General features: G+C 42.6%; 1 protein-coding gene across 3 annotated transcripts in view; it reads left to right on the top strand.

The window, feature by feature from the left end:
* NRG1 (neuregulin 1) overlaps positions 1 to 22,750 on the top strand; it is a 1,208,564-nt gene that overhangs the window by 965,897 nt on the left and 219,917 nt on the right. For 2 of the 3 annotated variants that reach the window (XM_053578490.1, XM_053578489.1), the window contains exon 1: positions 15,170 to 16,100. The exons of the other annotated variant lie outside the window; for it this stretch is intronic. In XM_053578490.1, coding sequence (XP_053434465.1) covers positions 16,007 to 16,100 — 94 coding nt within the window. In that variant the 5' untranslated portion in view covers positions 15,170 to 16,006. Of the gene's footprint in view, positions 1 to 15,169; positions 16,101 to 22,750 lie in introns of those variants that run through there. 3 annotated transcript variants of the gene reach the window in all.

The raw sequence follows: 22,750 nt of genomic DNA, 5'->3' as shown, positions 1-22,750 counted from the left end.
CAGATGTCATATGCATGACCACAGAAAGTGGACATTCTCTTTACCAGCGACATGCCTCTTTCCTAGAAATCCTTGAAGTAGCTTTATAAGTCCTCAAGCAAGGCTTGGCGCTTATAGCTCAGTGTGTAGGGTGCCAGCCACATGCACCAAAGCTGGTAGGTTCAAGCCCAAACGGGCCTGCTAAACAATAATAACAGCTGCAACCAAAAAATAGCCGGGCATTGTGGCAGGCGCCTGTAGTCCCAGCTACTTGGGAGGCTGAGGCAGGAGAATTGATTAAGCATGAGAGTTTGAGGTTACTGTGAGCTGTGACGCCACAGAACTCTACCAAGGGTGACATAGTGAGACTCTGTCTCAAAAAAATAAAACAAAGGGGGGTGGCGCCTTTGGCTCAGTGGGCAGGGTGCCAGCCCCGTATACTGTGGGTGGCAGGTTCGAACCCAGCCCCTGTCAAACTGCAAAACAAAAAAATAGCCGGGCATTGTAGTGGGCGCCTGTAGTCCCAGCTCCTGGGGAGGCTGAGGGAAGAGAATCGCCTAAGTCCAAGAACTGGAGGTTGCTGTGAACTGTGATGCCAGGACACTCTACTGAGGGCGACAAAGTGAGACTCTGTCTCTAAAAAAATAAATAAATAAATAAATCCTCAAGCAAAAAGCATGGTAATGAGAAGATGATTTCTACAGTGGGAATGGGAGTGTGTTCTAAATTATTCAGGGTAGATAATGCAAAAACCCTACGCAGATAGAAAGGTAAAGAAGAACAATAACAACAAAAACAGCTAGTCAAATGTCAGTATAGCAAACTCCAGTGGGTAAATTTTCCTGCATTTTTACTAGATTCTTCAAACTATAAACTGGCTATCAACTCCTTGAAATAGGGAAGCGAATTTTGGAAATGCTTTTTTTTAGAAAAAAAAAAGTAGAAAATTACTAATGTAAAATTAGCGATGGGCTTTGGGCAGGATTATTGCAAGGGTAGGAATCTGAAGTTTAAGGTTCATTTAATTTTTTTCTAAACTGCATAGCTGTAATTTCATTCCAGCTGGTTTTGTGGACTCGAAACATTTGACTGTTTTTCTTTCTCCTAAGAGGTTTCTGTTTGGGTTATGTGTACAGATCCACAGATAAAAACTTATGTCCCAGAGCAAAAACAGCACATTTGAGGACATCTTTTTTCTGTGCCAAAAACTTTGCTGCTTCAGGACCATGGACCTTCCTCAGGAACATGTACACATTTCCCTAATGAATCCTTAGGCTGTGATATGTTTTTGCGTTAAATTGTTGTTATTTATGGAAAAATTCTTTCTATCTGCCGTGAACGTGCATCAGAGTTTATGCAGCATTCGTCTTCATGCTGGACTGATTATTTTGGCAGAAAACAAATACCAGAAATATCCCCGTGAGATATAAAAACAAACCGCAACCCTCCAGAAATAGAAAAAAGGCCACAATCCTTCAGGTCCTCCTTGGACCTGTGGAAAAGGCTCATGATCCTCCTTGGAGTCCGTCTGATGTCTGTGAGTGGCTGACACTGAGAGAAACAGAGGCCAGACGGTCCACCAACACAGGAGCAAGGTGTGAGCATCTGGTCCTGGGGACAGCTTCTCCGTCTCCACGTGCCTCGGTTTAGCCTTTCAAAAACTAAGAGTTTTTATAACCCAGGAAGGAAAACACAATGTCAGACGACCTTTTGAGTCTGAATGCTGTTTGGAGGTAACCTTGATCAGGGCTCAGCTTCACATTTTTCAGATGGAGAAAGTAAACTTGGGGAAAGTGAAATGACCTCCGAGATCTGGAGAGTCGGGAAGTTGCACTGCACATACAGTTATCACAGACTCCAAACCTTCTTCCTGTCACTCCCCCTCCGGACACCCTGTTGTCTGGGACATTATGTAAATATGTCCCCTATAACTGCATTAGCTTACTATTTCTGTGTAACAAATTGCCCAACCCAATTCAGTGTTAGCCTCTGGAAACGCTACCCATTTTTCACATTAGCTCACAGTTCTGTAGGTAGAATGTCTGGACACAGCAGAATTGAGTCTTCTCCTTAGGATCTCCAGAGACTGAAATCAAAGTGTGGATGGCCTGTGTTCTAATCTGGAGCTTAGGGTTGTCCTCCAAACCCATTCAGGTTGTGGGCAGGGTTAGTTCTTGGTGGTTGTAGGATTGAGACCTCTCTTTTCTGAATGTCCTGTCAGCCAGGGGTACCTTAAAGCTCCTAGGGGCCATTCTCTGACCTTGCCTGACAGCTGCTTCTCCAAAGCCAGCAGGCTTTATCTTCAGGAGAGGCCCATGCCCTTATTTATGTATTTATTTTTAAATTTTTACTTTTTACAGATAGTCTCACTCTGTCACCCAGGGTGAAGTACGGCAGAATGATCCTAGCTCATGCAGCCTTGAACTGCTGGGCTCACGAGATCCTCCTGCTTCAGCCTCATGAGTAGCTAGGACTACAGGCATGTGCCACAATGCTGGGCTCATCTGTCTATCTTCTGTAGAGACAGGTCTCACTAGGTTGGTCAGGCTGGCCTTAAGTGATCCTCCTGCCTTGGCCTCCCCAGGTGCTAGGATTATAGCCATAAGCCACCACGCTTAGCCTCCTATCCCCTTTTGAAGGACTTACATGATAATGTCAAACTCACTCAAAACAATCACCCTCCTGATTAGCTCAATTTCATCCAACTAATAACCTAATCAAAGAATGACAGCCCTTTATGTTCATGACTACACCCCTACAGGGTGGGTGCACCAGGGATGAGAATCTTGTGAGTCCTCTTAGAATTCTGCTTGTCAGATTGGTAGGATTCCATTCCTTCCTGTTTTTCTTTATACCTCTTTTCCCCCTGCCTCCCACCAGCCTAGTTCAGAGTCTACTGTACTATAGAAAAATCCAGAAAGAAGGACGAAAGGAGGTGAATTCAGAGCAGTGTGGTGAACGTTTCAAACCCATGGAAATATGCTATTTTTATTGGTCTTGTTTATTCCTTGTAGTTATAAGTGCTATTAGTCTGGGATAATTCAGAATTATCTATTCAGTAATTAATAAATAGTAAAAAATTACCTGTTCCTTTGGCATGAACCTTTCTTTTAGTAAAGTTGGCCTGAATTCAGAGATGTTTGGGGACACCTGTGCTGTGTTGGGAGGAGCAGTAGCAGCTGGGAGTCAGGGGACAGTGGCAACCAAAGAGCTGTCATTTTCTAGAGTCTACATCGGCTGGACACTTTACATCCATGGGCTCATTTAATCCTCACAGGAATGACCTGATGTAATAGATATTATAATCCTCATTTTACAGAGAAGCAAATAGCTGAAACAGCAGAGTCAGGATTCAAGGGTTTGTGGGCCTCTAGTGCAGACAGTGACTCTCCAAGACTCTCAGGACATTTAGGTAGAGACTGGGGTGTAGTAGATGGAGCTGCTGAGGGGCAGGCTCCCTTGGAGAGAAGCGCTATCTTAAACAATAAAAAAAAAAAAAATCAGGTGTATGAAAGGACTCTTATCAAGATCAACACTCTCGCTGATAAAGTTAATTTCACTTACAAAGGAATTTATTAACGAATTGGACTGGTTGAACTTTAACCTACCTCCTTATCATGGTTGATGTCTGTGAGTGGCTGACACATTCCTACCTGTGTGAATAGTATTATACAATTTTTTAAATATGGGGAGATAAGGCATAATGTAGGTAAAAGTGGATTTAAGTATATTAGAATCAGCTAGCCTTGTTCTAGGATCCCTTGAACTATAATTTTTGGCTGAACAAATCAATTAAGGTATGGCTAATACAGCTGCAGAGCTTGGAAAAGTTACAATTACTTTGCAAAGATAGAGTGAGAATTGGAGTAAAAAGTTACATTTGGAAATATTTCAAAACCCTTCAAAGGCTTCCCAGTCACTCTGAAGTTGTGAATTCTTTGCCTATATTTCTAGGCTATTCATTTTGATATACAATGTTGGGTGTGTATTTGAAGGAGATAAAGAGATGGTTCCCAAGGCATCATTACTGCATTGTACAGATAGAGACTTGAAAGCGAATAATTATAATAATGCAGATGGCAAAGTGAAGATACATATAAAATAAACACTTACTCTGCAGCAATTGGTTCTGTTTAGGAGCACCAGGAAAAAAATAGAAGAGGTAGGTTTCCTTCTGGGTCTAGACAGAAGAATAGAGGTTTACCAGGTAGAAAGGGGGGAAAAAATTCTAAGTGGGAAATACAGAGCTAAGGTTATAGAGGGGAGTAAATGCACAGAAGACAGAGAAGAGGCTGCGTGTTCATGTGTCAGTGAGATTGGGCAGGGCCTGTCTGCCCTCTAAAGAGAAGTTTCCATTTTATAGCAACAGGAATCCAATAGAGATATTACACCAAGGAATGACAAGGTAATAGCTATATTTTAGAAGATTAACTCTGGTAGCTCAAGGGAGGATAGCTGGGGGTAAGAACGGAAGCTGAGTAGTAAGAAGAGAATTTGCAAAACCAGTTAAAGAATGACAGATGAGGATCAAGAGCAGGGGAGATGCTAAGAGATGAGAATAAAGTCTGCTTCCAAAACAACTGGGGCTGGAGATAAATATTTATGAGTTATCAACATTTTAGATAGTGGCTGTGACATTTTTATAGGAGAGTGGCAGTGGCATTTTTATAGGATTAGTATGTAGTAAAGAAGAAAATAGTTCTAACTATTGGGCCATGGGCCAGCATTTAAGAGAAGGTAGGGAATTAAAAATATTCTCGGGCGGCGCCTGTGGCTCAGCGGGTAGGGCGCCAGTCCCATATGCCAGAGGTGGCGGGTTCAAACCCAGCCCCGGCCAAAAAAAAACACACACACACAAAAAAATATATATATTCTTAAAAAAGAGACCCAGAAAGTCCTGTCACAGAGGTATCCCTGTGAGTTCCAGGAGGAGATTTCGAGAAGAGTGTGTATTGGTGTTTCCTTGGCATAGTAAGGACTAAAATGAAAATACTTTAAGTGACAGAGCAGGGGTGAATTTTGAGCAGTTTTATGAGTTTGGTGGCAAGTTGGTGAGGAGGTAGATTCCATGAGCTGACAACTGGAAAAGATCTGAAAATATTTGATAGTGAAAGAAAAGGAAGAGTCAAAATAAAGTTTTTTGGGTTTTTTTTGTGAGGGATTCTTTGTTAAAAATAGAGAAAAGGTAACAGTCATGGAGAAGATGGGTATCTGGGGTAACCTGACATTAGAGATTGGCGGGGCAGGTACAACAGTGGGACGACAGAAGAGGTAATTGAATATACTTTGACAAAAGTGTCTGAGGTTGGCCGGAGTAGGATGGGCAGAATTTCAAAAAGCAAATGATTTAGGCCAGGCGAAGTGCCTCAGCCCTGTAACCCCAGCCTTCTAGTAGACTGAGGTGGATGGATTGCCTGAACTTAGGAGTTGGAGACCAGCCTGAGCAAAAGGGAGACCCTGTCTCTACTAAAAATAGAAGAAACCAGCCGGGCGTTGTGGTGAGCGCCTGTAGTCCCAGCTACTTGGGAGGCTCAGGCAAGAGGATTGCTTAAATCCACAAGTTTGAGGTTGCTATGAGCTATGATGCCATGGCACTCTACCCAAGGCACAAGGTGAGACTCTGTCTCGAAACCAAACAAACAAACAAAAAAAGCAAATGAATTGAGAAAAATATATATTAAGTTCTTTACATTGCACTTCTAAGAAAGAACTATAGTTTTTGTACCTAGCATAGATACACACATACAAATCCTAGCATGTGGCTGACTCAAGGGTCTGCTTATTATCATAAAAATAAATATAATTTCCATGTCATTCTGTCAGACTATCTTTTGAAAACAACAACAATTGGAAAAATAAAAGATCCTGCAAACCCAAACCAAGAGAGACCTAAGGGAAAGTGATTTTCTTTTCCACCTACAAAACCAGGACTGTGAATGCAATTGCTTTATGGGGTTCCAGAGACTTTTGTACACTCTGGGAAGGAACAAAGATTACTCACAAGTGCTGATCCAAGCATATCCTACACATTCAACTGAATATGTAGGGTCCTGGATCACCCCAAGAATTTCTGTTGGCCCCAAAGAATCCTACATACTGGATAAGACCTTAGGTTAAGACCAGAGTTTCCTGCGCCATTTGAATTAGGTGGTTTCCATCTTGCACCTATGGGAAGGAGTTGGAACAAACCCAATCTTTATGATTAAGCAGAAAAGACAACATTTTCCATAAGAATGTAATCTTCTGCATGGTTGGTCACCAGTTATGTTTTGGACGTTCATTTGGTTTCCGTCAAGTTAGCTAATTGTTCTGCTAAATCATCTTTAAAGGATGACTTGCCTTCTTGAGTTGTTAATACTTGTGAAATTCTTTTCCCAAACGAATGAGAATTGAAAGATGCATATGTATTTTTAATGCGCACACACACACACACAAAAAAAAATTCCCAAGCATACATTGTGTTGAAAGTCGGTCTGTTGCAAAGAAACTTGCGTTCTAGGCCTGAATCCAGGGGTGGGGATGACGGTAACATTCCACTGAGAACTTCACTCTTGGCTCTCAGCTCAAAAGTAAAAAATCCCTAGTCAAGGCAGATCTATGAAGTATTGGGCTCTAACATGGGAGGAAGTGAAAAAAAGGAGGGAATGTTTTCATAAAGATTTAGTAAGGAAGTTAGAAGGAATTATGTAGGAAAGAAAGAAAAAGAATAATTGTGGTATTATTACACACATGCCGGGGCCAGGCACGGAGTATCACGGGTCAGTGTTTTGTTCCACGCACCCCAGCTATCACGATGACGCTAGGAAGTAATTTCCTAGGTACTATAATCTGTTTTGGAAATGCTCTCAGCCAGGTGTCTCTTTCTTACAGAAAAAAAAGAGTTGACCTGTTAAATTACTCTCAATGTTCAAATATTTGAAGTACTAATTTATCACTCATGACATTCAATTTCTATTTTAACATCATTATAAATTTAACAGAGGTGAATCTTTTCACAATAATGAAGAAAGTGCCTTTTGAAAGGAAAGAAGATGTTAACCTTGGAAAGGATCTTGGGGGATGACTTAAAAGCCGTCAAAGCACCTGCACCTCTCTCTTGCACACAGAAGTGAGCCCCAAGTATGGATGGAGAAATCCCTTTACCTTTGCTGTAGGAAAGTGGACATGAAAGGGAAACAATGGGAAAGGGATTAAATCTAAACTCAAAGATAGTTCTAGGGTGTTTACTGGGTACAACTTGATGAAATGACTACCTGGGGGACTTGTCACTGGTCTGTGAAGAGAAAAACAATCTTAGATGGGGCCTGGAGCCTTAGTGTATGCCCAGGATACCAAGAAGTTTTTAACTGTTTGCTAATAATGCTATGTTTGGGGTTTTTCACCCATTATCACATCCTTGCTAAAACCCAACTAGCATTTTATGAGTCACTCTGCTACATCACGAGAATAGGAGGTGGGGAGTGAACCCAGAACATGTATTCTACAGGTGAAACTTGCAGAGATAATTCAGAAAAAAAAGTGATTATCCTTCTTGGCATTTTACTATTTCACAAAAGTGATCACTTCACTTCATAGAGAAAGTATAGAGAGATTATAGTGATTAGTCATGATTTTATTTTATATGTTTGTTCCTGGAAAGGCTTATTTTAACAGATATTATTTCAAAGTGTCAAGTCTGGTATTATAATCATCATTGTCAGTTAAAAATTTGATTGAATAGGGTGGCGCCTGTGGCTCAAGGAGTAGGGCGCCAGTCCCATATGCCGGAGGTGGCGGGTTCAAACCCAGCCCCGGCCAAAAACCACAAAAAAAAAAAAAAAAAAAAAAAAAAATTTGATTGAATAAATATAAGTATATGCACACATATGAATGTATATTCTTACATACATATGAAAGTAATTCCATTTATTTTCATTTGTTCACTAATAAAATATATGTATTGGCATTAATAAGACAATTAGTGCTAGACGTGTAAGTTGGAATGATAGTTTTTGCCCTCACATCAAATTATTATCAGGTTGGAACAGATTATTATTATTATTATTTTATTGTTGGGGATTCATCAAGGGTAGAAAGAACCAGGTTACATTGACTGCATTTGTTAGGTAGAGTCCCTTTTATAATTGTGTCCTGCCCCCAAAAGGTGTGTCACACACCATGACCCCCCACCCCCTCCCTCCTTCCCTCTCTCTGCTCTTCCTTTCTCCCAACCCCCACTGTGTACGAGGTCATCAACTGTTCTCATATGACAATTGAGTACATAGAATTCATGCTTCTCCATTCATGTGATGCTTTACTAAGAATAATATCTTCCACTTCCATCCAAGTTAATACACAAGATGTAAAGTCTCCTTTTTTTTAATGGCTGAAGAGTATTCCATGGTATACATATACCACAGCTTGTTAATCCATTCCTGGGTTGGTGGACATTTAGGCTGTTTCCATAATTTGGTGATTGTAAATTGAGCTGCAATACACAGTCTAGTGCAAGTGTCCTTAAGATAAAAGGATTTTTTTCCTTCTGGGTAGATGCCTAGTAATGGATTGTAGGAACAAAAGGGAGGTCTAGCTTGAGTTCTTTGAGGGTTCTCCATACTTCCTTCCAAAAATGCTGTATTAGTTTGCAGTCCCACCAGCAGTGTATAAGTGTTCCCTTCCCTCCAGGCCGGCAGGAACAGATTATTATTTAAAAATTGCAAAAAGTAATTACATAATTACAAACTGGGAAAAGGTTATGAAGGAGATGCAAAAAGTATAATGAGAGATTAAAACAAGATTGGCCGAAACAGTTTTCAAAGGTAATGAAAAGCTCTTCCAACAACTGAATTTCACTTGGAGCCTGAATAAGAAGTGAAGTTAGGTGAATGTGGTGGTTGTGGCGAAAGTCAGGCTGAGGAAAGAGCAAGTGCAAGGGCACTGAGGCTGGAAAGGATGGGAGCTGGAGCTTTAGAGGCTGTTGCAAGGAGGCCTCCCTGAGGAAGCAAAGTGACATCAGGCTGAAGTCTGGCACAACCTTGCTCTTCAAGGGCACTCCATATAGTTCTGGAAAGCAAACAGTGACTGGATTAGCTTTGCATTTCAAAAAGACACCTCTGTCCGAAGTAGGGTGGCCGACCCTGTAATCCTAGAGCTCTGGGAGGCCAAGGCAAGTGGATCACTTGAGCTCAGGAGTTCCAGACCAGCCTGAGCAAGAGTGAGACTCCCCCCGAACGCATCTCTACCAAAAACAGAAAAACTAGTGGGATATTGTGGCAGGCACCTGTAGTCCCAGCTACTTGGGATGCTGAAGCAAGAGGATCACTTGAGCCCAGGAGTTTGAGGTTGCTGTGAGCTGTGATGATGCTACAGCACTGTATCCAGGGCAAAAGAGTGAGACTCTGTCTCAAACAAAAACAAAAACAAAAATAAAACTCCTCTGTCCTATGTGGCAAAGTAAGTGCAGGAAGCGATAGCCCAGCTAGAAAGCTCTAGCTTTCTAACCGAAACAAAGAAAGGAAGAAGGGCTGGATGTGGGAGGTATTTAGTGAAGAGGGAAAAAAGGAGATTGAAGTCAAAATCACAGTACTTGGGGGTAGGCTGACCCCAGAAGTTAGATGTCAAAATAATTGTCAGAGTAACTAATTAATAGAAAATAGTTAACATCAGAACTAGCTTTTAGGGTGGCGCCTGTGGCTCAGTCGGTAAGGCGCCGGCCCCATATACCGAGGGTGGCGGGTTCAAACCCGGTCCCGGCCAAACTGCAACCAAAAATAGCCGGGCGTTGTGGCGGGCGCCTGTAGTCCCAGCTACTCGGGAGGCTGAGGCAAGAGAATCGCTTAAGCCCAGGAGTTGGAGGTTGCTGTGAGCTGTGTGAGGCCACGGCACTCTACCGAGGGCCATAAAGTGGGACTCTGTCTCTACAAAAAAAAAAAAAGAACTAGCTTTTAATCTTCATTCTATTCTATTTAAATTCATTCTATGCAAAAGTATTTATTGTTTACCAGATGCAAAGAATGGTACTAGGAATTCTAATGGATAGTGATATGCAAAACATGGATAAAATGATCCACAATCATTGCCTTTTATAGGCTCATATTCAAATACAAATATGGTTCCCATTTCCAACAGAAGGAACGAGAAACAATAACGTTATACTCAGCTATTCTTGCCTGTTCACACAAACAGATGTATACACACACGTATGTCTGCGTATGCACACATGTACATACATATAAACTCAACATGTGTGTCACACACGTCTGAATTAAGAACATGATGCAAGAGGATTGAGGAAGATAAAGGTAGATCATCAGTGCGGAGGTCAGGAAGAGTAACTGGAAAGCTCCGTGGGTGGGACAGTGCACTTCAAAGAAATTAAAATGTTTTAAAAAACTATTAAATCTTACAGATCTACTTTATTTTAGACAAGACTTATGACCCTAGCTCTATTTGCTAAAATAGTGTCCAAAACAAGAAATCAGGCACTAGTATTTAGTTGTATGACCCACTTTTTTAATCCATGATATCAATCATGAGGCTAATCTTATTATTAACAATAATAAGTAATAATAGTAAACAGTGGTGTGTAGTGATTTTTAAAAAATTTGCATTTTTCTTCAGCTTCTAAACTCACAATTTTGTTATAAAACTGTCTTCAACAGACGAATGGCTAACAAACGTTTGAAAAAATGCTCATCATCCTTGATCAAACTCAAAACCACCCTGAGATATCACCTAACCCCAGCAAGAATGGCCCACATTACAAAGTCTCAAAGCTGCATATGCTGGCGTGGGTGTGGAGAGAGGGGAACGCTTTTACACTGCTGGTGGGACTGCAAACTAGTACAACCTTTCTGGAAGGAAGTATGGAGAATCCTTGAAGAACTCAAATTTGACCTCCTGTTTGATCCTGCAATCCCATTACTGGGCATCTACCTAGAAGGAAAAAAATCCTTTTACCATAAGGACACTTACACTAGACTATTTATTGCAGCTCAATTTACAGTCACCAAAATGTGGAAACAACCTACATGCCCACCAACCCAGGAATGGATTAACAGCTGTGGTATATGTATACCGTGGAATACTATGCAGCCGCTAAAAAAGATGGAGCCTCTGTATCTTTTGTAGTAACCTGGATGGAGTTGAAGCACATTCTTCTTAGTAAAGCATCACAAGAATGGAGAAGCATGTATCCAATGTACTCAATCCTAATATGAAGCCAGTAGATGAACTAATACATACCCACATAAGAGAAAAAGTCAAATCAGTTCCAGGTGGGGGCTGGGGGAACAAAGGAAAGGAGAGAGGGGAGGAGAGGAGGGATGGCTGTGTTCCCACTTAATAAGCAAAATGTTAGTGTGTGGCACACTTCTTGGGGGTGGGACACAATTATAAGAGGGACTCTACCTAACAAATGCAAACATCGTAACCTAATTCTTTGTACCCTTAAATTAACCTTTAATAATAAAAAAAGAAGTCTTCATAGCACAGAACGTGATGAATTAGTAATTCTATTAAATATTGGCCAAATGTAATGGAGGGCATCATTTCTAATTTTGCCAGCATCTTGCTGGGCTGAAGCGTTTTGTTTAATGGACTCAACTTGCATGTTGATTCTTAAGAGTCTAACTCAACCTGCAGGACGATTGCTAATCTGTGAATCTGTGGATTATTAAAATTCTTTTTTTTTCTTTTTGAGACAGAGTCTCACACAATAGTCTTTGTTTCAGTTGTGTGTGTATTCTATTGATTGCTCGCTATTTTTAGGGGTATATATATCATGTAAGAGTACTCTGATCTTCAAGATAGTATATTTGTCATGTACCATTACTATAATTATGGTGCAGATGGTGGTATGTGCTTGGAATCATGGAGGTGAATGTACCATGAAGCTGAGGAAGCTTCCTTTTCAGGGCCTATCAGTTGCAAGGGCCTCTTTAATTTCTTACACCTGCATTTGTATGTTTAACTTTATATTCTTTTCCTTTAGAAAAGTCCCCCAGATTTTATGAGCTTCAGAAAAATTATCTGGCCCTGCTTTCATATTGTATTGTCATACTTTGTTTTTGTACCTTTCTCACAATATCTCGGGGTCATGAGAACACGGCAGCGGTTCTCAACCTGTGGGTCGCAACCCCTTTCTTCCATTTGTAACACTGCAGCCATTAGGAAGGTTGAGAACCACTGCTCTGTTGTCATGCATTTAGTTCTAAATTCTTGGAGAGGGATTGAACCATATACACTTTGTTTTGAAGTTGACTCTAGGGAGTGAGATTTTCTTTGTATTTGTGCATCTTCTTTAATGTCTACTGTGTTGCAATTTTTCCAAAAGTAATCTTTGTTGAAATTACCTAAAGTTACTTCATTAAAAAAAAAAAGTTAAAAGCAACTATTTGCAGAATCCTAAATTGAATTCCCACGACTGTCAATATGCATATTTTGCAAAAATGCAATCCATCTTCACGTTACTCTTCTTTCATTTTTTTGTTTTTAAAATTTTCTTGGAGTATTTCCCAAATTGGAATTATTGTGAGAAAGGGTGTATTCAGCCCCTTTGTAGATTGTTAAGAGTGCTTGTGGAAGTTAAATCTCATCACTGGAAAACATAATGACACATGATTGTGCTTCTTTTAAGCCAGTGGTTCCCAACCTGTGGGTCGCCACCCACAGGAACTGTATTAAAGAGCACGAGGAAGGTTGAGATCCACTATTTTAAGCTGTCATTTAATATTAAATCTGTATTTAGTCTTTATTTCTCAGGGTGCTTATTTACAAATCTCTACTTTTTTTTTTTTCAGCTGACACATGTTGACAGTTGACATGATACCTGGGAGCTGATATACCCTATGCAATACAAGCACTAAGAGCTAAACCAGACACAACAAATTGATAACATTATATCATGAGGACAGGCTAACATTTTTTTAACTATGTCTAAAAAACCCCAACATGTTCCTCCTCCTTTCTCCACCCCTTGTTCTGGTCAGTTCTGAGGTTTTGGCAAAATGTAAAATGAATTCATTTGCTACTTTCTGACCACAGAGATGAATAATTTAAGGACATGAAACTTTTTATACATCTCATAAATGTTTTAACTGTCCAAGGAATGGAATTTTATTTGGCCAATTCTTTAGCTGGTCATAAATGATGTCATAAAACAAACCCTTTACAAGTCACATGAAATAACAGAATACGTAAAGATGTTTGAACAATGTATTAGTAGGAAAAGTGTTTTTTGGATGTTGCTATGAATTTTCTGACAATTCAGCTGCAGTTGACAGCTGAAATGCTACTCCTGGATCTGGACTAGTTCCAGAAAGTAGCCTCGCCTTGCAGCTACTCGTGCATCATTTTCTCTTCAAGTTCCTTCAACAGTCATCATTGAGATGTCTATCCTCTTTTTTCCTCCTCTGTAAAAAAGGAAAAACAATTATTAAATACTCATTTATACTTACATTCCTCTCTTCTAGCCCTAAAATTTCATAGGGATCTTGCTACCATGTTCATTTTAAAGGTCCTGCAATCAGGAAATCTTTGTTGTAATCATTTATACTTAGTTTTGGAAGATTGTCAACTACCTTGATGCCTAAAGGTTCCTCCAAATGACTTTTTATCACAAAAAGTCCATTATCCTCACTAAAAATTACCATAATTAATAACTAGTAAGTTGGTTTGTGAAGTAAAATGTCTTCTAGACCCAAAACAAAAGTGACCAAATTACAGAATTTTCATAGGTAGTGGTGTTACAGCTTATTGTATTTAGGAAGATCTTAATTTTTTTTTAAATTCCAAAATATGTTTTTGCTTTAAGTCCTTCCATTCTAACATAAGGAGTTGTCTGATAACATGTGGCTAGTGTATACAAAGCCCTCACACTGTCTCACATCCATGAGATTAAAGTATCTTTTTTGAAAGGGTTTTTCTGAATTTTTCTATTTCCTACTTGCTAAGCAGTGGCCCCTCCTGGGAAAACTGAGTTATTTCAGCCAATATACAGACCGTCTAAAGTTCAACCCTGTGGAGTATTAATAGTGGTTCTAAGATATAGCCACAATTTTTCCTCCAGTTTTACTGTTTTTCTGGCTCAGTGAAAATTATGCATGGTGTTTGTGAGAAGTCTGTCAGAAGATATCTGGACATCAAACTTTTTAAAAATAGATAATAATGGCGATACTGAACAATCAAACCCACTTGACAGAGTTTGATTCTTAGGACAAAGCAAATCAAACTAGAATAAAATTATTTTTATTTCAGGACAGCTTTAAAACGAATGTTTTTGCCTCCCTTCCTTCCCACCTCCATAGCAAGGAGACACTCAAGATTTCAGCTTTATTTAAATTATGGCAATTAGAAAATACAGTGAGAAGGCTGAGTGTAGGTAATGGTTTAGTTAGCATTAGCCCCAGGGACCGGAAAATCAGGAGCAAGTCGCTTTTGAGTGGAGTAAAAGATTTTAAATCTGGATCATCCATACTCACCACTTCCCGACCACAACACAAGAGTGTGTCTGCAAATGAACAGAACAAGTTAGCCACAGCTTGGTCTAACTACCAGAGTGTTTTCTTTACCTGAGACAATTCTGGATCATTCCGGGGCGAGGGTCACTTTGTCTTTTACTTGTGTCCTTGGCAGCCCAATGTCAAAGCTTTCCCGATGATTCCCCTGCTCCTCAGCCTCCTCCAGCAGAGGGAGGTCAAGGGAAGGCGCAGGTCTCACGCGTCCTGCAGAAAGTTTGAATCTGAGAAAGAAACCACCACAGACGATCGGCAGGACCGTAACTTCACCCCACCTCGCCCCACCGGCTTTCCAGCTTAGCAGAACTGAGTGACCTCCAGCTTTTGCAGTAGCTTTAATAATTGCGTATCGTGCTGTCAACTGTTTTATCAGTTCCTTTGAAAAGTTACCTGTCGTAAGAGGGCTTAGGACGTTCCCTTAGAAGAGGGCAGGCTATTTTTTTTTTTTTTTGAAGTTAAACGTGGAGATGAAGATTCTAGCAGGCACACAGTCAAGGGGCAGTCGGGCAGGGTGCGTGCAATGGACACAATGACCACCTTTAAGGTTCACTGAGCCCTCCTGCGCCCCCAGAACTGACCTTAACCGCCCTGCCCCCCCGAGTTTACCTTTGCCTACGCGCCAGAAGCCTTTTTCACTGAAGTGAGAAAAGAGTGAAGCCCTAACTCTTCCCCCCTCCTAGAGGGTCCAGAGCGACAGTGCCCTAACACGGGGGACTGCGGGAGCAGGGGCCGGGGTCCAGAGTTGCAAACTTTTTTTTCTCCAGCGTCTTTCTCTACGTACAAGGAACGGATCCGTCTGCCCAGGCGCTGCCTGGCTGCAGAGGGCAGCGAGAAGGCAGAGCCCGCGCCCCGGGCTGGGTGTCGCAGTCCCCGCTGCCGTCGTCTCCGCGCAGCGCCCAGCGACCTCTGTCGGGGGCTCCGGGCAGCCGCCGCGCGCCGCCCCCCGCCCGGCCGGGAGGAGGAAAAGGGGCCGCGCCCGGGAGCGCCGGGCCAGGCTCCTCCCGGTGGCGTGTCCGCGCCTCGGGGTGGGAGTGTGGAGGGGCAGAGGGAGGGGGCGAGGCCGGGGGAGGAGGAGAAGGAGGTGCCTGCCTCCAACCTGCCCGCGGGAGGTGTGTGGCTGTGGGGCAATTGAAAAAGAGCCGGCCAGGAGTTCTCCCAAACTTGTCGCAACTCCGGGCTCGCGCAGACTGCAGGAGCGCGGCGGCGGCGGCTGCCCGGGAGATGCGCGCGCGGGCGGGACGGTGAACGCCTCTCCCTCCTCGGGCTGCGAGGGCGCCGCCAGCTGCGGGACCCAGCGCGGCGGGAATCGACGACTTCCCCGGGCGACGAGGCGACCGCCGGTTCCAGGTGGCCCAGACCGCACGCAGCGTCCGCAGCGCTCCCCGCAGGCGACAGGAGACGCCGCCGCGCCGTTCGCTCGCCCCTTCGAGGGACAAACTTTTCCCAAACCCGATCCAAGACCTTGGACCAAACTTGTCGCGCGTCGCCTTCACCGGCAGCCGTCCACGCAGGGCGCTCCCGTCTCCGGCGAGATGTCCGAGCGCAAAGAAGGCAGAGGCAAGGGGAAGGGTAAGAAGAAGGACCGAGGCTCCGGCAAGAAGCCCGCGGCCGGCGGCCCGAGCCCAGGTGGGTGCGCGGTGCGGCCGAGGCCCCGCGGTCCTCACCCCCCGCCCCGGTGCGGTCGCCTCTCCCTCCCCGTGCGCCCGCCCCCTGCGCTCCGGGCGCCTGGCCCTGCTCCCGGGCACCCGCGGAGGCGGGCGGCGCTCCCGTGCGCGGGGCGGCCGCTCACCTGGGTGCCGAGCTCCGCCGGCTGCCCACGTCCTGCGCGCGGGGCGGCGGGCGCGGTCCGGGCCGCGTCCCGGGCTCCCTGGCACGGTACCTTCCCGGCGCCCTCGCCGCTGAGCCCAGCCGGGAGCGGGACCCGGAGTGCTGGAGCCGACGCTGTAGCGCGTCTGCCCCGCGCCGGAGGGATTTGCACGGGCCCCGCCTGCCCTCTAGCGAGCGGAGCGGGAAACGGCCGTGTGCGGGCTCAGCCTGGTCTCCTCCGTGTGCCGGCGGCGCAGAAGGGTGTGGGTGGTCGAGCCCGAGCCAGAGAGACCGTTGCGCGTCGGGGTTTGGGATAGACGGGCGGCGATGCAGGGTCGCGGTGTGTGCGCACCTCCCCGCGATTCAACCCTGCGCCGCGGCACCCGGAGCAGCGGAGAGGGATTCCTAAAGGCCGGCGAAGCAGATAAAATTAGTCCAGTGCCAGGAATCAGGTCTGCACCAACTAGATGCATTCTGCAAACTTTTGCCTTTGCAGTTTTATTTTTTAGGGCTTCACTGGTAAATATGGCTGTTTACGTTCCCGGGAGAAGCCAGAAAGCCAACGGTTTGTCAGAATTCCTGAACCCTTTGCTTACCGGCTATATGTAGAATGAAATGGCAGTTGAGGCTTTCTAGAAACAAATCTTGAATTTATTTGTTTCGTATTTGTGTACTTCTCAGAGCACGAATCAGAGTTTTACCTTAGATTTCCCTGAGAAGGGAAATGCTTTCGATATTGCCTTGGACAGAGGAGCATTCCGAACAAATCCTCGCTTCTGAGTGATGGAGGTAGATGCTGAAAAGGGAGCGATGGGAGGAATAGGAGAGCTTTAGTTTTCCTGCCTCTGCAACTCCCGAGGGTTAATTGATCCAGATTCCTTAGGTTGCTTGAAGCATTCCCGCAACACACGTTTGGCAAAGTACTTCTGAAGAGTTAATTCAACAGTGCTTTGCCGCTACTGTGGCTGGAGAAGATAAGCAGAAGTATTGTTTCCTTGCAGGAAGAAAACAAACCAGACTTGCTCAGTCCTCTTACTGCCATCACTGACAGCGTTTCAGAACCTGGCACCTTGGCAGAGACCTTAAGCAGAGTTTGGAGCAAAACAGAATTTGAACAGAGAGTAATTGTGTAGCCATTGACCATTCACATGCATGCTTCTGTAACAAGGTACTGCTGGCCGGAATCACCGTGATTACTGCTTACTAGCCCTCATGAGGGTGCACTGAAACTTTCCCTTTTTTAACCCAGCACAGTGGAACCTCTGTAGGTTGACCACTCAAGGGACTGTAACAAATCAGTCAACATATGGAAGTGGTCAGATAAGGAACTGTACTGTTGTGTACATGTGGTGCATGTCCAGTCCAAGAAAATTAGTTCACCTTCAGGAGGTGGTCCTTGTAGGAAGGCGGTCAGCTCTGGAGGTCCTACTGTATTTTGGAGATTCAGGGCAGCATTTTATTGAGCAACCTCCCTAACTGACTCTCTACTGCCTTTTTATAGTTAGTAAATGGTCGTATTAAATAAAAGCCATCTTAGACCTAACCCAAGCAGTGAAGTTGTAAAGAATTATTTGTGGGCCCTTATCCCTGTTGTTAATGTCATGTTCTCCTTTTTGTCTGTTGCCTTCAGAAGTTCCTTGGTCCTTTGCAGATGGTCCATGGATTAAGAGCAAATGGTTTGAAGGGGCATCGCTTTCAGGTGCCACGTTTGCATTTGGTCAAGGGTTCATACTAGCAGAACCATAGCACAGACATTTCAGACAAGCTGGTGGTTCAGGGGGAAGGAAGCAGGCGGCTGTGGGGGGCTGCAGAGGTTATCTATTTGGGAGGCAGCTGTCTTGTAAGTACCTCACGTTCTCACTTGACGCCAGTCCAGCACTGCCTTGGGAGCCCTCATTCTGCTCTCCGTCTCACAGCTGTGGTTCTTTCCTAACCAGATAGATTGGTATCTTCCAGTGACATTTGCTCAATTATTGTCCCTGAAAAATTGGGGCGAATTTGGCTCTAGGTTAGTTTTTAGTAAATTTGTCTCTCTTTTCCATCAGATAATAATTCTCTCTGAGGAGAGACTTTATAACCCCTTCAGAGCCCCTTGCGCTCGTTAAACCACATAAAAGTATTTATTCTTCATTTGATTCAAAAAGAATGGTCAACTTGAAACCATCTTTATACAGAAGCACATGGCGTTGAATAGTATTCCTTTGGAATCAGTGTTTCTCTCCTTCTCATCATTGTCTGTAATGGTAAGTGCCAAGGTACCTTCCCTTGTCTTAGGAGAGTCAGTACCTGATGGCCGTCCTGATTTGTGGGAGAAACGTACACTCTTTTTTAGCCATCGTCAAAGGAATGACCTTTAGATGCTATAACTGTAGTATTCACACTTGCCAAGCCAGCCCAAATGAGGACTTAGGAGGACAACCATCTCTTGAATTGCCCCTCAACAATGTGCCCTTTGATCCCAAGCCTTTTATTCTAACAGCCACTGCCAGTGTGTGTCTGCAATGGTAGCTACACAAGCACTAGCCAAGTCTCTTTTTGGCTGTCTTAACCTTGCTTCACAACAGGCGGGAGAGATGGATTGCTGAGGGAACCCAGCCACTCAGCCCTCTGTGTGCTGTATCGCATGTGTGGGCATAAACACAGTAGATGGAGGGAAATTTTCAGGGGGAGAAAAGCTTCTTTACCTTTCACATGGCATGAACAACTGATTTGAGAAAAATGTGTGACTTGGTCGCACAGCATCTGCATTTTTACACAATTAACTGAATATTGAATTGTGCACTATTGGGGCTGCAGATGTTCAACAGAATTATCTATCCCTTAGTAATAGCTGTAATAGGTCCCAAGCCCTTGGGGTCATTGATTTCTCTTTGCTCAAAATAAGCAACCTAAGCATTTTCCTGGGCTTTGTGTAACCGATCCATGTGCCAAGGGCATTATAACATCCTGGGCCTCCTGGATGCTGGATCTCCTGTCCAGCCTCTTCATATTGTCTCCACTCAACAACCTTTTCCCTTTTTCTTTTTAAGCCTGAATTATAAAACCAGAAACCAGAGGGGTTTTTTTGGCCAATTGGTATTTGACTCTGAATTTTCTTTAGTGATTGTTTGTCTCTCTATATAATATATATGACAGCAATTTAATTATTTTAAGAATGCTGTATCCCATAGTAATAGCTCTAATAGGCAAAACAAAAAAAGTTGTACAGACTTTTTTCCCCCTTCCTCTTAAATGACCTGGAAAAAATCCATGATCATACCTAGAGTCGTTCAAAAATTATTGAGTCTCCCTTCACTCCTGTCAGGGGAGCATTTGTAACTACAGATGGTAAAAATAAATAAATAATTGAGCAGCTTAGTATCCTATGTGGCTAGAGGCAGACTGTGTCCTCCTGAGTGACATCACCCACCTGTTTCCTTTGCTAAGTGTCCAGGCAGGCTGAAGTGCTTGTAAACATTCTTGGATATAAAGTGCCCGGCCACTAACAGGGCAGCCTGTGTTTACAGAATGGGAGGAACATCCAGCGATCTGTTTCAACCCGGTTCCTTGTAATAATTATTAATTATTATTAATATTATATAATTATTAAAAACATGGAAGATCATTCACAGTATAAAGTCGGACTTTTTTTTTTTGCAGTTTTTGGCCAGGGCTGGGTTTGAACCTGCCACCTCCGGCATATGGGGCCAGCACTCTACTCCTTTGAGCCACAGGCACTGCCCAAAGTCGGACTTATGTTTGAAGAATTAAAATAAAGGTGGAGAAACTTCTTTACTGTTCCCATATGTACAAAATAAATACAAAGATACTAGAGAGAAAAACAATTTGTATCAAATCAGAAAATATTAGACCAGCATGTGAACAGGGAACCCCTTACAACCTACCAGGCATTCTGCTGGTCACTTTTATATTTATAACTGATGTCTGAGGTATACCTGACCACCTGTCCTTTATAAAATAAGGAATTCCTTACTGTGAGGCCGCAAAAGGCCAGATGGCCCAGTTCATAGGTCTCCGACCAGATTACCAGGGTTTAAATCCTAGCCTGACACTCCTTCACTATATGGTCATGGGAAAGTGGCTTAATCTGTCTGTGCCTAAATTGCCAGTTTTGTAAAATGGGCATTATAATAGTATTAGCATTTTCACAAGGGATTTGTGAAGCTTAAAGGAAATAATCCACAGAAAGGCTTCTGAACATTGCTCAACATGTAATAAGTACCTAGTAAATATTAGCACCCTTTGTACACTTAATAAATGAATTTTCTGTGTCTTTGCACAGATATATGATATAAATTATTTTTATATAAATTTTTTAAAATACCTTTTATGGCAAAAAAATTTCCAAATCTGAACTTAGATTAGAATGTTATTAGAATGTTAGTAGGAACTACCTCTAAAGATAGGGAATGTGGATAAAGAGGTCACATTCCATAGCTACCCACTATTTTATGAAAACAGGGTTGAACTCAACTTAAATATTGAAAGTAGAGTGAGGTGCCACAGAATTTCATCGCGGGCAGAAAAATGTTGAGGTTTCAATCTATGAGAAGATTTTGAAACTTGACTTTTTCTCTGGCAACACTTCAGAGTTAATGGTTAAACCTTTATTCTATAGAATGTGTAATCTTCTCTTTGGGGACTAGCATAAATTACCTCAGTGGAAAAGCAAAATGTGCATCAGCCTACTTCTGTTATCTTTTTATCAAACGTAACAGCATATTGTCAGCTAAGTTCATAGATTTGAGTGCAGGTGTTTCTAAATATAGGCAAATATAAGAAATCCACTTTTTTTTTTTATCGTCCCAGCCTCAATTTTTTTTTTTGATTGTTAAATCATAGCTGTGTACATTAGTGCAATCAAGGGGTACAATGTGCTGGTTTCATATACAATCTGTAATATTCTCATCAAACTGTTCAACGTAGCCTTCATGGCATTTTCTTAGTTATTGTATGTAGACATTTGTATTCTGCCTTTAGTAAGTTTCACCTGTACCCATTCTAAGATGCACCCTAGGTGTGGAAGAAATCCACTTTTATAGCTATTTTCTTTTCTACCTCACTAAAATGGATATATGTGGTACTTAAAGTTCTGGGAGAAGAATGGATTTTTACTAACTCACTGTACTATATATTCTTAAAGTAACAAGTCAAATCCGACTTGAACAGTACTGATAGTTTAGCGTGTTCTGTTTTTTTTTTTGGTGGGGGGGGGAGGATAGTCTGACTTACTGTGTTGTCCTGGGGTTGAGTTTCAATGGCATCATCATAGCTCACAGCCACTTCAAACTCTTGGGCTCAAGCCATCCTTATGTCTCAGCTTCCCAAGTAGCTGGGACCACTGGTGCCTGCCATAATGCACAGCTAATTTTTCTATTTTTAGTAGAGACAGGGTTTCACCTTCCTCAGGCTGGTCTTGAACTCCTGAGCTGAAGGGATCCTCCTGCCGTGGCCTCCCAGAGTGCTGGTTTACAGGTTTGAGCCACTGTGCCAGTACCATGTTCTGTTATGTTAGAACAAACCAAGTGCTGGTATTTTAAATGATAGATTAGTTAGCTCTGGATCTCTTCCCTTGAGAAGTAGAAGAAAACCAAAATTAAATCAAATATTATTAGCTTAAAGCTGATTTATTTTTACCAGAGGAAAAATATATCTTATCAAGTATACTGTTAAGGTACATAGAGTGAAATTTTTTGGAAGAAACATTTTGGAGTTACCTTAATTCTGTGCGTGTTGGCACTTGTGTGTGTCCTTTCATGAGTTTAATAGATTAAAAAAAAAAGCAAGCTACCAAAATACCAATAGATGTCAGTATTTGTTTCTTTAAGACAAGTGAAGTTTTAGGGGAAAAAAAAAAAAAACAGAAAAAGACAGTTTAATTTATTCTCAGTTTTAATAAGCATAAAGCTAGCTTTTTTCCAAAGTTCAGCTAATGTACTATATATATAACTGTGTTTAAAAAAGTACACATTGTTAAGGAAAATACCAGATATTTACATCCCTTTCTGCTAAATATTTTTAAAATACGCCCCTGCAATATATTTTCCCAAAGAATTCAGAATGTAGGTAAAAAATACACTAATCAGTGGTTTTAAACAGAAAGAAAATTACTTGAGAATGTTGTTACCACGTTTGATTTCTTTTGAATTTTTAAACTATGAATTATATGTGCATGTTTCTTGTGTGGCCTTGACTACAATTGACAAAATGCATTCTTCAGTGTCTGTCCAGTGAGATCTGTGAGGCTGTGCCTCTGGCCAGGCCGAGATGGTCCCAGTTCTGTTCATGCCTTCTCTGATCAGTGTCACCCTCCTCTGGCCTCCAGAGGGCGCTCCAGGAGCACCACTCCGCTATTCCCCAAGGACTGACTTGTTTTTCCTTTCTTTTTTAATACCATCCTGATTCCAGTTTGTTTTCCAGCTAGACCAAATAGCCCAAATTCATTAATAATTCGGAAAATATTCTGTAAC

This window comes from Nycticebus coucang, chromosome 24 (genome assembly GCF_027406575.1).
Source record: "Nycticebus coucang isolate mNycCou1 chromosome 24, mNycCou1.pri, whole genome shotgun sequence".
In the NCBI taxonomy this organism is placed as follows: Eukaryota; Metazoa; Chordata; class Mammalia; order Primates; family Lorisidae; genus Nycticebus; species Nycticebus coucang.
This window is presented reverse-complemented; position numbering and strand designations above follow the sequence as displayed.